This window comes from Nannobrachium achirus (genome assembly GCF_963921795.1).
Source record: "Nannobrachium achirus genome assembly, chromosome: 13".
In the NCBI taxonomy this organism is placed as follows: Eukaryota; Metazoa; Chordata; class Actinopteri; order Myctophiformes; family Myctophidae; genus Nannobrachium; species Nannobrachium achirus.
Genome location: NC_137833.1, coordinates 27237428 through 27251822, shown reverse-complemented (window position 1 = coordinate 27251822; position 14395 = coordinate 27237428). Strand labels below are relative to the sequence as shown.

The following is a 14395-nucleotide window of genomic DNA, read 5'->3' as shown; positions in this document are numbered from 1 at the left end:
TGCGCCCTCCGGTCCTCCACGACGCACGCACCGGTTTGCACGCAACGCCCCGCCCCTCGGAGCCATGGTGCTTCGCCGTACGGCGGTGTCGCTCGCACAAAATAGCAGATTTTACAAGTTACAACCCCACAAGATCGTGGCGGATGCTATGCGCCGTGAGCTTGTAGATTTGCGACTGTACGCGAGCGACACCGCCGTACCGCGGAGAGTAACACTGAGTAGCAGCAGGAAAGAAACGTCAGCTCCAGTCACAGCCGTCACTCACAGACACAGCCCATCTCTCTCGTTCCAGTCGTGCATATGTGAAATTCCATTCAAACAACAAACAAAAGAATATTCATGTGTTTATTATTAGTTAACAATATAAGTGTAAGATCCGCGAAACACAACTTTAATTTGCCACCGGATCTTATTTTAATACCTCACAAGCCACTTATCTCTCACAAAAATAATAATAATAATCTAAATCTAAAAATGATCTCCAAAGCTTTGTATTTTACAAGAAGACAAATAAATGCTGTCTGAATGGAGAAGTGATGTGAATTATAGGCCTACATATCATATGTATAATTCTTTAGTGCTTGATTTCTGATGAATTGTGCCGTAAATTTCATTATGTGCTGGTATAATTTCTGATATAAGTTTGCTGAGCCTTGCACCCCCTATTTCTTGGGTCCAAATCAGAAAAAAATGTCTCATTCTTTAGTGCCGGATGTGCTCTAATTTGTGCCCTTGAAATCATCAATTGTGTTTATATATATTTGATATAGGTCTATATATATATATATATATATATATATATATATATATATATAAATAGCCTATTGATATGGTTATGAATTAGCAAAATTTAGCAGCAGTACAGTGATACCAGTGGTATCACTGTACTGCTGCTAAATTTTGCTAATTCCACAGAGGACGGTGTAGAGCAGCAGTTTGCTTGTAGAACATAGCAGCAGTACAGTGGTGGTGTGTATAATATATAAAAAAAAAATGTATCCAGCACAAATTATAACATTTACGGCACAATTCAGCACAAAAGAATGACACAATTTTTATTGTGTCACTGGGGTACTGAAGCTGGGGTGCCACTGCACTGCCAGCTTCACGCTTCACTGAGGTCAAAAAGCACAAGTTGGCACTAGGTGCGCGGCACGTACACACTTGACAAGAGTCCCCTCCCCCGCTTGTGTTACCAACCCTCCCCTCCCCCTTAGCCAGATTACCTTATTTGACACAAAAAAATCCACAGTCACGGTTTAAAAAGCTTGTATTTGGGCCTGTCAATCAATGGAATAAACCATAATAACCAGAGATGTGGAAAAGTACTACTCAAATAGTCACATTTTATACTTATAAGTAAACTCTGAGTCTGTTAAAGTCCGGAATTCAAAATGTACTTGAGTAAAAAAGTAGAAAAGTATTGGCATCAAAATGTACTTAGGCTATAGTACAAAAGTAGAGCGCGAGGCGTTGTGAGCTTGTAGATAGGCTATTTTTGGCTAAAGTTCTCACACTAGGGATCTGTCTGTCACTCAAAGATTTGGAGGACCCCCAGTAGTAACTCTGAGGACCCCCGGACACAATCCCAAATCGGACACATCCTGAACATAGATAGGATCCTGAACCCACACCTGACCCCCTGTGAAGACCCATGTCATAGACTGTAAAAGGCATGGTAAAAGGGCTTGGATGGTGACAGGCTACATCCTTGTTACTACATCTCCCAGAATGCACTTCTCTCACAAAACTAATGGCGCAAAAGCCCACTACAAGAATGAATGAGGTCTGTGTAGATGCCTGTCATTTAAAACCCACAGGCTACAAAGTATTTCTCCTGTGTGTGTATACTATTTGTCCTCAATGATTTGTCTCACATTTTCCAGACAATATCACCTGTCCTCAAAAAATTAGACAGGTTTTCACCGACCCCACTAATAAAGCGTTGATTACTGCAAGGCATCTGCACGCGCCAGCTTTGGTTTTCATGTTTTGGCAATATTGTAGCCAAATTGTAGCATGAGCTGAAGCCATAAGCAGCTAATCTTTAGTAAATCGTGTATCGTTACAACGTTATAACCAGGGCCGGATTTACCATTGGGCAAGGGTGGGCACGTGCCCAGGGGCCTCAGGGGGGTGGGGGGCCTCCAAAAAAAAAAAAAAAAAAAAATTTTTTTTTTTTTTTTTTCAAAAATATTTTTTGGACCCCAAAAAATGTAGTAGGCATGATCGCGAAATTCCATGTTTAACCCCCATACCAACCCCATCTTTCAAACATGGCAGCCACGTTTGTTTACATTTCAAGAAAACATAATGGCTGCTAGCTCATGAATGCCTGAACGGATTTCCATTCGGATTTTTTTTGTTTGAAAGCTGTGAACAGTGTGCACACATGTGGTGCATGATCTAGGCATGGGGGTGCATGATCCATGCACTATTAATTACATGGAAGTCTATGGAGAGGGAGGCGGTGTGGAACTTGGAAGCCATTTTGAAAAGACCCTGAATGAGTTAATGATGACATTTTAAAGTATTGCTATCCAAATAAAGTGATATTTGTGTTTAGTTACTGTGCATTTTGTTTTATTATGGTAATAACATTGAGAGCTTCTGCTCTGCTCGCCGCACTGCATGTAGTTGCTCTGAAAGCTTAGTGCAGTCTAAAGCCCGCCCACTCTATGTATCCGGTACTTCGCGTGTGCGGTACTTCGCGTGTGCGGTACTTCGCGTGTGCGGTACTTCGCGCGCGCACAAGGGCCTCTTTATTTCCCCTTGCCCAGGGGCCTCATGTCATATAAATCCGGCACTGGTTATAACATTTATATTATTATTGTTTTTTAAGTGCAACATGAGTAAACAAGAAGGTAGGTTCTACATTTTACACTGAACTAATTAAGTCAGAGACCTAACAATGTTATCATAATAGATAGGATTGCCCGCAAAATTCTGGCAACGCATGTACATCTTGATGCAGCACAATAGCTAACTTTTATGGTTTTGATGGCTTCATCATAGTTTTCGTTTGACAGCACTTTTGATGTGTGAATTAATATATTTGACGGTTTGTTTACATATTCTATGATAATGTTTATTCATTCTCTCAAATGTGTGATCAGTGGTGTGATGATTGATTCATTATACTTTATTGGAAGTTTGCATTGGAAAAGGTACAGGACAGTACAGTTCACTGATACAAGGTCAACTAAAAGGATAAAGACCACAAGAAGAAAGCTTTTGGGCGTGTTTACATTGGGGTCCCTTTGTACTCAATTTATACAGCAAAAATGATCATCAAGCCTTGTGCAATAGAATAATTCAACAGTCAGCGACCTTCTTTGGGAGACAGTTATAATAAACCTTTAATTTTCTTGTCATGTCAGGTGACAAATGTCCACGGAAAAGAACGGACGCACTTCTGGACCCCAGCTTGTCCTCTTCACCTGTCATTGCTTCTTTCAAAGGTAGGTACCACAAGAACATAGTAAGTTTTCATCCATAACTCTGCACTGTAGCTACATGGATGCGGTATGATGATCTAATGCTGGCCATTCTTAAGTTTTTCAACAGGAGCTTGACACAAAACACGATAAATATGAACGACTTGTCAAGATCAGTCGAGACGTCACCATCGAAAGCAAGAGGACCATTTTTCTTTTGCACAGAGTGACAAGGTATTTCTCTCCTATTTTAGAAATGGCCTAGTGCAGGCTTGCACAATCTGGTCTTGTATATTTATATAAAAAGTAAACTTGAAACAAGAAAATAATTTGATTCACCCAAATGGTCAACTGATGATTGAGCTGCTATTTCAAAGCATTAATTACAGTTTATTTTTTAATTTTGAAACACGAACAGCTGGCAAGATACGTCTGTATTTTGTTGATTTACATTATAGTTTTATGTAGAATTCAATGGACTCATTACATTCTTAACAACTTTTGTAATTGGTAGTGTACCAGATCCTGATGATATTCTGAAGGAGGCAGATGAAAAATTGGATGGAGTGAGACAGAAGATTGGTCTCATTGCTGAGGAGCTGAGAGGAGAGGACATACATCAATTTCACAGAGCTTTCACCTGTGGTGAGTTTTCATACAGCCTACAAAGAAAGTAAAAATGACTATGATTCATTGTTCGTTGAGATTGGGCCTGTAAGTACACTGTACATGGACATTTGTATTGCTAGGCTTCTGAAGTAGGTCAAAATACAAATATTATATAATAATACTTAAATTGGAGCCAGCCCATGTATGTGTACGTACTACAACTCATAGCACAGCAACTTTTAATAATGTTTGCCATTTTCTCCCACATTTAGCCCTGTAGGCGGCATGCATGTGCAAACTGGTTTTCATTTAGCCAACGAGGCGATATAAATTGAAGAGTTTATTAGCATTTGCAATAGAAACATCTACAGTTTCATGACAGCTCAAATCACTGGTACAAGGTCAACTAAAAGGAGATCCTAGTAAGCTTTACGGCTAATTTACACAGGAACCACTTTATTTATCTCATATAACATTGAAAGACAGACGGATAGAACATAGTACTTTACATAGGATAACATAAATTAGGGGAGCGGGGGTGGAAACATGGGGGCTTAAGGGCCATTTATAGTTACGTATGGTTGATTTTGTGTAAGTTTTTGGGTGAGACGTACGGTACGGTAGATACGTCGACATGCATAGTTCCTCTATGCGTTATTTACGTGCCGGCGCGCTCTCCGCTCCAATTCTGCTCCTGTTGGGGCCGCGCGCCACATGGAGGGGGTCTTCTGCACAGCACACGTGTAAACCGAAGCATTTTTAGCCAAAATATGTAGAACCACAGAATTTCTTGACCCGACGACCGACGTGATGTTTTGTAACAGTCTGGACTGGTTCTGCAGCTGCTGTCTGTCGGCAACATTATCGCGGTAAATGCAACTCCGCGAGGGTACAGATTTAACCACCCGGACTGAGTAATAATAACAAAACACAGTGCACTGCACCCATCTCGCTTTTGGAGGAGAGGCGGTGTGAGTGTGTGCGCGGCGCGCGTTTGTGTGTATGTATTCTCATGCCAATACAGCCGTTTGAGCCTGTGAGGAGTGAGACGTCTTCTTCACCAGTGGTTGCAATGACGTTCCTTCTTTACCGTTTCTTGCTAAATTATATTTCTTGTTGGGACACATAGTTTCAGAACTGCTGTTATAAGTAATTGTCCTCACTACTGCCACGGTTGACAAAAGTTCGCCACAGGTAGTTCAAGCGTACGTACGTTTTTATCGGTTTTAATCTGTCGGGTTGAGTGTTGTCCGTAAGGTTACGGAGACAGACAATTACGTCCGGACCTACGGAGCGACTGGATTAAATCACTCTCCCCCTCCGTTTCTTGTGTATTCCTGCGGTCCTTATGTATTACTATGCATGGCACTTTAGTCTATTTACAAGTCTCGGGTGACTTTTCATACCAATTTTGAAGGAGGGTAGGGATTTGCACTCCTTTAAGGCTTGCGGAAGGGCGTTCCACATGTTGGTGGTATAGCTGGAGAACGAATTAGAGCCTTTTATAGTGTTAAATCTAGGTTGAACATAAGTGGAGCTGCCTCTGGTGTTGTGATCGTGGACATCCTTGACCTTTAGGAAGTAGTTTTTCAGGTATATGGGCGGCTTTATGTTGCTTTCGATGGCTGCGTCCAGGCAAAATAATGTTTTGGGTTAAAATATGTTTTATCCTAATGTCCACACTCTAATCCAGTGCATTAAAGATGAGATATATTTTATTATTGTAGGTAGGTCTACAATTGTATAATCTTTGTTTTTCTGGTGTAAGCTATTCATTCAAGTCATGATGAAGTGGACTGCTAGATGTCCTAAAAATTCATGGACAGTCCCAAAAGCATGTCCTGTCCTGTTTGTTTGTCCCCTTGTGTACGCTCAGAGTACACTCAGCCTCAGAGACCCAAAAAACTACTTATTTTCTATCAATTACACACCCCATGAAACCTTGAATTCATGGAGATTTTTAGTTTTTGTCACATTCCTGAGCCAAAACTTTGGTGATTGGGCGGCTGGTCAGCAGGATTCCCCTACTGGAGACTCTGCCAGTTAGTAATCTTGTCAGGGTAGTCTACTGATCATTCTCACTCAAGTGTCTTGTGCCACTCTGCTGATCGATCGCACCCAGTTTTCAGGAAAAGTTGACCTTCCACCATGCATAACATAGTCATATTCTAACTACTAGAAGCTCGGCCGCCCAAAGAGCGTCTAGTCGCCAACCTGGCCAACTCGGGAACGATGTGAATTGGGAATGAATGCCCCGCCCTTTAATGCAAACCCCATTATACCTGTTTTCATAGGATCCGTTTTGACCATCTGTTTGCCTGTGTCCATTTATGCCCATATATGGAGTTATCTGTCTGTCTGCGTCCATTTTATGCCCATATATGGAGATCTCTGTAGGACCCGTTTTGAGCATCTGTTTGCCTCTGTCCATTTATGCTCATCTGTTTGCCTGTGTCCATTCATTCCCATATATGGAGATATAAGTCTGTATGCGTCCATTTTATGCCCATATATGGAGATCTCTGTAGGACCCGTTTTGACCATATGTTTGCCTGTGTCGATTTATGCCCATATACAGTATGGAGTTATCTGTCTGTCTGCGTCCATTTTATGCCCATATATGGAGATCTCTGTAGGACCCGTTTTGACCATCTGTTTGCCTGTGTCCATTTATGCTCATATATGGAGATATCTGTATCTGTCTGCATCCATTTTATGCCCATATATGGAGATCTCTGTATCTGTTTGTCTGTGTCCCTTTATGCCCATTATAGAGATCTCTGTATCTGTCTGTGCCTCCGACTGTGTTGCAGACACAGTGCCGGTTCCCGCTTTAATGCAAACCCCATTATACCTGTTGTCATAGGACCGTTTTGACCATCTGTTTGCCTGTGTCCATTTATGCCCATATATGGAGATAACTGTCTGTCTGCATCCATTTTATGCCCATATATGGAGATCTATGCAGACACAGTGCCGGTTCCGGAAAACTCTGATGTCAGACATCAGCTCCGCATATGGAGATTCCGAACCTTTCGCGTCGGTTCCGGAAAGCCGCGTATCGGGTCGGGTCGAGGCCAAACAGGCATTTCTGTTTGGCCTAAAAGCCAATTGTCAACAACAAAAACACAATTAAATCGTTAATCGCAATTATTTGAGTGACAATTAATCGTCATGTAAAATGTCTTAATCGTGACAGCCCTAGTTGCAGACTCCCTGTTTTTCAGTTTCTGTTTTTTAACCTCTGTCTGTGGTTTAGATCTGCTGTCAAATTATGGGCCCACATGGTTGTGTGAGAAAGTGACTATGCGTTGACGTGGTGGACACACCCTCTGATAAAGTTGTTTTCCCACTAGAATCAACTATATCAGCTTTTGCAAGAGTAGCCAAAATGTCTGTGAAGTTTAGAGGAAAACATTAGTGGGAGTTGGATTTAGCTGTTATCTAGCAGCTGGGGAAGTCATTTTTAGATTGTGGTCACTCAAGAGTCACTGCTGCATCCCTTGACGACGTGACTAGTGGCATTTCCCTTCAATTAAAGTTTTATTTTGTTTTTTATTCTTTTATCATATTTACTACACTCATTGTGACTGAGCTCAGTATACGTGCTCTCTCGCCCTGCAGCTGATAATCTTGACTGGAGTCTCCAGTCATGTTTAATGACTTTTCCCTTTTGAACAAGGTCCATTAAAGATATTGTGGGATACATTTGAACGGAATTGCCGCTGATAACTCGGGATAAGCTGCACTTTGATAAGCTGTTAACTAAGCCTGGCCCAGCTAGCAGCTCTCTGCAGCCTCCATATACACAGACAGATATGACGGGCATATTTGTCCTAGGGTGCACCTTAAAAAGAATGTAGTATGTACTGCACTGTGCTCCAATTTTAAACAATAATACACAAAAGGCCATCATATAATATATTTCATGACTCTATTATTAAACAACCGTTGCTGCAATATAATACAATATACAATACAGTATCATGGCTTATAGTGGATTACATTTTTAACCAAAAGTATTATGTTGCTAACCAAAACCTAGCACAGTGACAGCAGTAGTTGGTTATTACAATTATACAACAGAGAATTCCACAACTGATTCCAATTGGGAGTTCCAGTTTGACCATGTTACACTCTCAAATATCAAATTGTACATCATCTTGGTATGCCCAGGTAACCTCTGAATCATGTTTTGTGATCAAGTGATACAGTATCTGTATTGCGAATTTGCGATCAAGACTATTTACAGTCTTGATCATTTTCTATTCTTAATCTTATTACAATGGAAAGGATGGTGTTGGACGTGCAAATTGTGTTTTGTAACCAAGTCATGACTTTGGTGTACAATGCCTGCCAAGCCCTTGACTTTTCCATTGGCCGTGCCAATATGCAGTATCTGTTCTAGTTTCCTTTTCCCTGCTCAGGTTTTCTCCTTGACCATAGGTAGCAGCTAAACACAGCTATTGTGAAGTTAAGTAGCAAATAATGTGAATCGCTCCTGGCAGCAGACACAGGAACTGAAGGGAGCTCCACCTGCTCGTCCCAAATCCTGTGCAATCTTTTCATGTCATATCCTGCCTGCCTGAGGAATATTTCTCTCATCCATTACCATTGGTCACTTAAGGATGTTTATATTGTTAGTGTTGGTCATCCTTATGTAATATCTTTCCAATTTATCTAAATCCCAAACAAGGAGAGGATCAAGTTCCTACCAATTAGAAGTTTTAATTGTGTTCTTGTGAGTGAACTGTGAAAGTCTGGTGTGTCTTTTCTAATTTGCCTCTAAACGTTGATGTTTCTATTGTGGAGACAGAGCCTCCCATCATTTTATGGTTCATAAGACCACTACAACAAAAACAACACGACTCATGTTCACAACAATGTCTGAAGCGTACTGCAGCTTATAAGTCTAACAAGACAGGGTCTGTTGGTGTGTTGTGGTTGGACAGGACTGAGCAGAAAATAATAAATGTGGTCAGAGTTGGCTGTCAAGATAAAGGGGATGAACTACATTAGCCAACAAGCTGTGTTGTGTTCTGTTGTTAGAGGGCCGAGCGAAGAAAGGGGGTCCTTTGATGTTCAATGGCCGCTCTAAAAGTAAACTCGGGACACAAAGTCTTCCGTCCTGTGATTATTGGATTGTTGCTTACACAAGGGCAGAAAACAAATGAAGGGGGTCATCTCAGCAGGAAACGGTCTTTATGTGCATCATTATCTGCGTTGTTGATCTATGTTGTGCACTTGGTTTGGTTTCAGCTGATGCATGCATTTTTATCGAATCATGTAAGTCATACATCATAGATAGATACAGGACAATAGGCTACATATGCACAGCAGTCATATTGGAAAGAAAGTATGCCTCTTCCTTGATTCCTTCACAGGTCTTAACAATTATACCAATTAATGCTCTGTTCCATTCTGAGTCTGTGTGCTGATATTGTGCATGTTCGTTCACTGGAAACACTCTGCTACACCAGTGGGTCTCATAGTGTCATTGAGGAGATTCCACATGGGCCCTTATGGGTCTCTAACTCTGAGAGTTGTGGTGGTCCTTGAAATCAAAGCGTTTGAGAACCACTGTGCGACACTAAATGGAAGAGAGCCTTCATTGCGACCTGACCAAAACCTCCACCGGCTGTCAGTCAGTCAGTCAGTCAGTCAGTGTGTCAGTCAGTCTGTCAGTCAGTCTGTCCGTCACGCCACACTTTTCCCCAACTCATATCTCCGCCAGCGTTGCCCCAATCCATGCCAAACTTTGCACACACACTCCTTGCCTGCCAATCCACAACCTCCACCCCATCAGGGACCCCCTTCCGCTGCCGCCAAAAAGTGCAAAAATGATCACCCAAACGGGGCTGTTCACGGGGAATTCCCGGGGACCACCGACTCCTGGTGCTCCAGCATGGATGCCCCTAGTGGAGGACCCCCGCCACTGCAGCGCACATACAATGCCGTAACTCGGGCTAGGAGCGACCGGGAGAGCCGGGGCCGGTACCCACGCGTCCGCCTCGGCGGCGCCAAAAGAGCCGTCAACATGAATCTGTCCCATATAGCGCCACCATCAGGCCCATTTTTTCAAACACATTTTTGGACACTGCTCCTACAGATTTTGCCCTAAAATCACGCAAATCAGTACACAGTATGTCTATGTCTACACTCATGTCATCAACATGGATCTGTCTCATATAGCGCCACCATAAGGCCGATTTTTTCAAAAACATTTTTGGACACTGCTCCGACAGATTTTGCCCTAAAATCACGCAAATCGGTACACAGTATGTCTACACTCATGTCATCAACATGTATCTGTCCCATATAGCGCCACCATCTGGCCGATTTTTTCAAACACATTTTTGGACACTGCTCCTACACATTTTGCCCTAAAATCAAGCTGCGACCTGACGGTCGCTTATCTCCCGATTAGGGAGTCTTACTGGTTAGTATAATTGGTAACACCTGTGATGGAAGTATGGAAGGGGCCCTATTTCTTCCCAATATGGCTGCTGTGCATAGAGCCTATTCATCACAGTATTCACCCACCTTATTTGGGGGCGGCTTCAGATGAGCGGGTAGAGAGGCTGTCTGGTAAGCAGAAGTTCACTGGATCGACCCTCGGCTCGCCCCATCTACGTGTTGAAATGAGTCTAAGCAAGACAATTAACCCCTAACGGCTCCCCAAGGAGCGCTCATCAAAATGCCATCTGAGCAAGCTTTCTGCCTGCTGGATGGATGCAGAAAAGTAATTTGACCTCCACCGTGTACCATGCTACAATACTCTCCCCTATTCACATTCAGTCCAAAACAAGGGCCCTGTTCTCTGAATAGCCTCAATTCTCAATTGTTTTAAGTGACCATGACTATTGACCATATATTAAAATTGGCTAATGGGAGGCTGCCTGCACGGCTTTCCTCTCCTGAACACGGGTCAATTGTGTTCATATAAATCTATGCTTGGCCAACCCAGATCCACCGCAGTGAACTAATGCTATCCTATCTTAACAAAGCAAGAATCTGTTACTTGGTGCCCTTGGGCATTTTCTTTGCAATGCGGCTGATCCATTTATTTTCTTTTTATTTATTAATGTAGGTATTCAAGAGTATGTAGAAGCTGCCTCCTTCCAGCACTATATCCGCCATCGCACCCTTATCAGCCTGGAGGAGATCAATGCCAAACTAGTATTCATGAAAAAGGAAAAGGAGGATCCTAAGGTAATTTCTTTGGGGTCATTTAAACTCTATTATCTTCTCGATTTTGGACAAAGTTGTGGTTCTCTAGTGCAGTCATTATAATCATAATTTAGTACAGTTATCAAGATTGTGTATGAGACTGGACATGATGGATTTTGATTCCATATTTGAAGTTGATCTGATTTCTCATATTTACTAATATGGACCTTTTGGCCAATGGATTCTAATGGGATAAAGAGCTCTATGACACAATGACATAATGACATGATTAAGCTGTTGTGTAAAACCTTAGAATTACAAATTTAGACACGTGGCTCAATTTTGGTCCAGATGTTACCTGTCCATAATCTCAGTGATCTTAAAAAGAGTATCCATATGGTTATTATATCATATCCTCTGCAAGACTGTAGATTAAGGTGCTTTTATAATGCATTGTAATGCACTTATAAGGCATTATAACTCTCATTATACATTTTTATAATTGTGCATAACTTATTTAAGGTTATTTATTTATGTGCTGGTCATAATGCAAAGTGTAAAGTTATAAGTTGTTATGCATAATTATAAACATTTATAACGAGTGTTATGAAGCCTTAAAGGACAACTCTTTTTTTGGATCAATATAAGTAGGAAAATGAGCCTAGAAGTGATTTAGGGCGGAGTTGTCCTTTAATGGGGAATCGTAATGGATTATAAATGCGATTTATAATTATTTACAGAGTCAGACCTTGTAGTTATATTTTCCTGTTCCACAAAACTAATTTTAGACCGGACCTTGATCTTGAGTCTTATTGATCTTAGTCCTAAACGTGCCTTTTCACCATGTACCAGGCTTCAGTTGAGGGCCTGCCAGTGGCAGCACAGGTGCTGACCTTCCAGGTTACACCGTCAGACTACCTGCTTGGCGTGGCCGACCTGACCGGGGAGCTGATGCGCATGTGCATCAGCAGTGTGGGCAACGGCGACATCGACACGCCTTTCCAGCTCAGCCAGTTCCTGCGGCAGATCCACGACGGCTTCTCCTACATCGGCAACACAGGGCCCTACGAGGTCTCCAAGAAGCTGCACACGCTGCGCCAGAGCCTGGCCAAGGTGGAGGACGCGTGCTATGCCCTCAAAGTCCGCGGCTCAGAGATCCCCAAACACATGCTGGCCGACGTCTTCTCCAGCAGAGCAGCTCTGATGGACCACGACGAGGGAGTGGCTTAACCCGTCTGAACCCTAGTATCCCTGCTCTTGGGGCGAATATTCTGCGAAAATAGCAGCTCTAGTTGCGACACGTTGTAAGCTTGTAGATCGGCTATTTTCGACGAAGAGATTTGGTGTGTAGAGGGGAAAAGGAGTGGACCTAGTTTTGAGTCCTGGGAGACTCCAGTCAATTAAGTACGGTTTAAGTGGTTACATTAAAAGGACAACTTAGTTTTTTTTACAACAAGGGTTCATATTTTAGATTGTAATTAGAGAAAAGAAAAGATGGGTGTTAACATGTTTTCATTTATTGCTTGCTATCGTTTTAGAGATTTTAATCATTTTGATTTTAGTGCGTACAAGTGGGTAAATATGTCTTTTTAGACACAATGTGCCCATTACCAAGATGCACTGCAATCTTTCATGGGCAGATGTAACTTATGGGGGCTAATAGTGTTACTGTAAATAGTAATAAAGAAATCCACAGCTTATTGTGTCTATAAAGACATATTTAGGCACTTGTAAGCATGTCCCCACCCACTGAGATCAAAATCACTAAAACGATGGAAAGCAGTAAATGAAAACATTTTAACACATCTTTTCTTTTCTCTATTTACAATCTGAAATATGAACCCTTGAGTCCTTTAAAAACTCCTTAACACGTCTGGTTACGTGGTTCACGGTGTGATTGTGCCTCTCAGTTTTATGATGTGTTGTTTATACTGTTTGCATTTTCTTTTTTTATTCAATTTGACTGTTCATATGTTATACTGTAAGTTGCATATACTAATTTGTTCTAATCAACAGCTGAAGTGTCAGCGTGTGGGTCCTATTGCCACCCAGTGAGAGGACTGTTTTTTTTTCTTCTTTTTTCTTAAAGGTCTGGTTGTTTTTTGCATTGATATCATGCGCAGTAAATAAAGGATTCATGCCCCATGTATTTTTGTCTCCCTGTGCGAGAGTCCTGCTTGATTATGTGTATGTGTGTGTGTGAGCGTGTTAGTTTATCTTTCTCTCTCTCCTCTCTGCCCGCCCCCTTGCCTTCTGACTCCCTATCACACAGATAATCTAAGGTAGAAGCGGTGGTTGCTGTGAGGGAAGCATGTGACCTTTGTACACTGTACGTGCCTACTCCGTGGCACAGCCTGGCATACAGCCTATCCTCTCCTTAACCACTTAAACCCTGTATACACTTTATAAATAGCCTATCTACAGGCTTGTATTGTAGATCTGCTATTTTTACAGAAATGTTTGTCTATATTTTGACATGCCCCAGAATGGGTACGCTAAGCTGCCGTACTGTGCCTTCTTCACTAAAAGCCTGATATGCTTGCTTATAATTCAAGCATGACTCAGGCAAATAGTCCTTCGCATGTGTTTGTAACTTGAGGCCTTTGTAGATATTTCCGGCACGCTCCAAGAAAACTTAAGAACATGCTTTTTTGTTTGATTAGTTTTTTACTTACCAGGCATAAAACGCTGCATTCACAATTCCGATCACAATTCTTTGCCATACTGTTTCTTAAGAGAAAATGTAGCTAGTCATTGCTGCTTATGTATGTGTGTGTGTGTGTGTATATGTGTGTATATATGTGTATATATATATGTGTATATATATATATATATATATATATATATATATATATATATATATATATATATATATATATTTCCATAGCTGATGGGGTTTTTCAATGTCTTCCCCAACAGACATGTTATCGTGCCACATTGGCACAGGGCTTTGATAACCGGAACACATGGCTACCATTTTTAAAAATATATTTGATTTATATCTATTTTACAAATGAGGGGTTAAATATAACATTTAAAGAAAAATACATTTAAGGCCCAATATCTTTTTACAAAGGGCTACAAATTGCTACCAAACTTGTGATAGCCAGTAATTCTGGGAATAAACAAGTTGAAGGGTAAATTTTGGTCTGATAATGATGTACTTTGCATGTTAAAAG

The 14395-nt window shown here is 41.5% G+C and overlaps 1 protein-coding gene across 1 annotated transcript; it reads left to right on the top strand.

Moving 5' to 3' along the window:
* Nucleotides 1-1995: 1995 nt before the first annotated feature.
* On the top strand, nucleotides 1996-13291 carry tsnax (translin-associated factor X). The gene is made up of 7 exons (XM_080740372.1): nucleotides 1996-2080; nucleotides 2818-2864; nucleotides 3381-3461; nucleotides 3557-3671; nucleotides 3952-4082; nucleotides 11137-11258; nucleotides 12069-13291. Exons 2-7 carry the CDS (start codon nucleotides 2849-2851, stop codon nucleotides 12444-12446), a joined length of 843 nt encoding a protein of 280 aa, XP_080596498.1. The 5' UTR covers nucleotides 1996-2080; nucleotides 2818-2848; the 3' UTR covers nucleotides 12447-13291.
* The last annotated feature ends 1104 nt before the right edge of the window (nucleotides 13292-14395 follow it).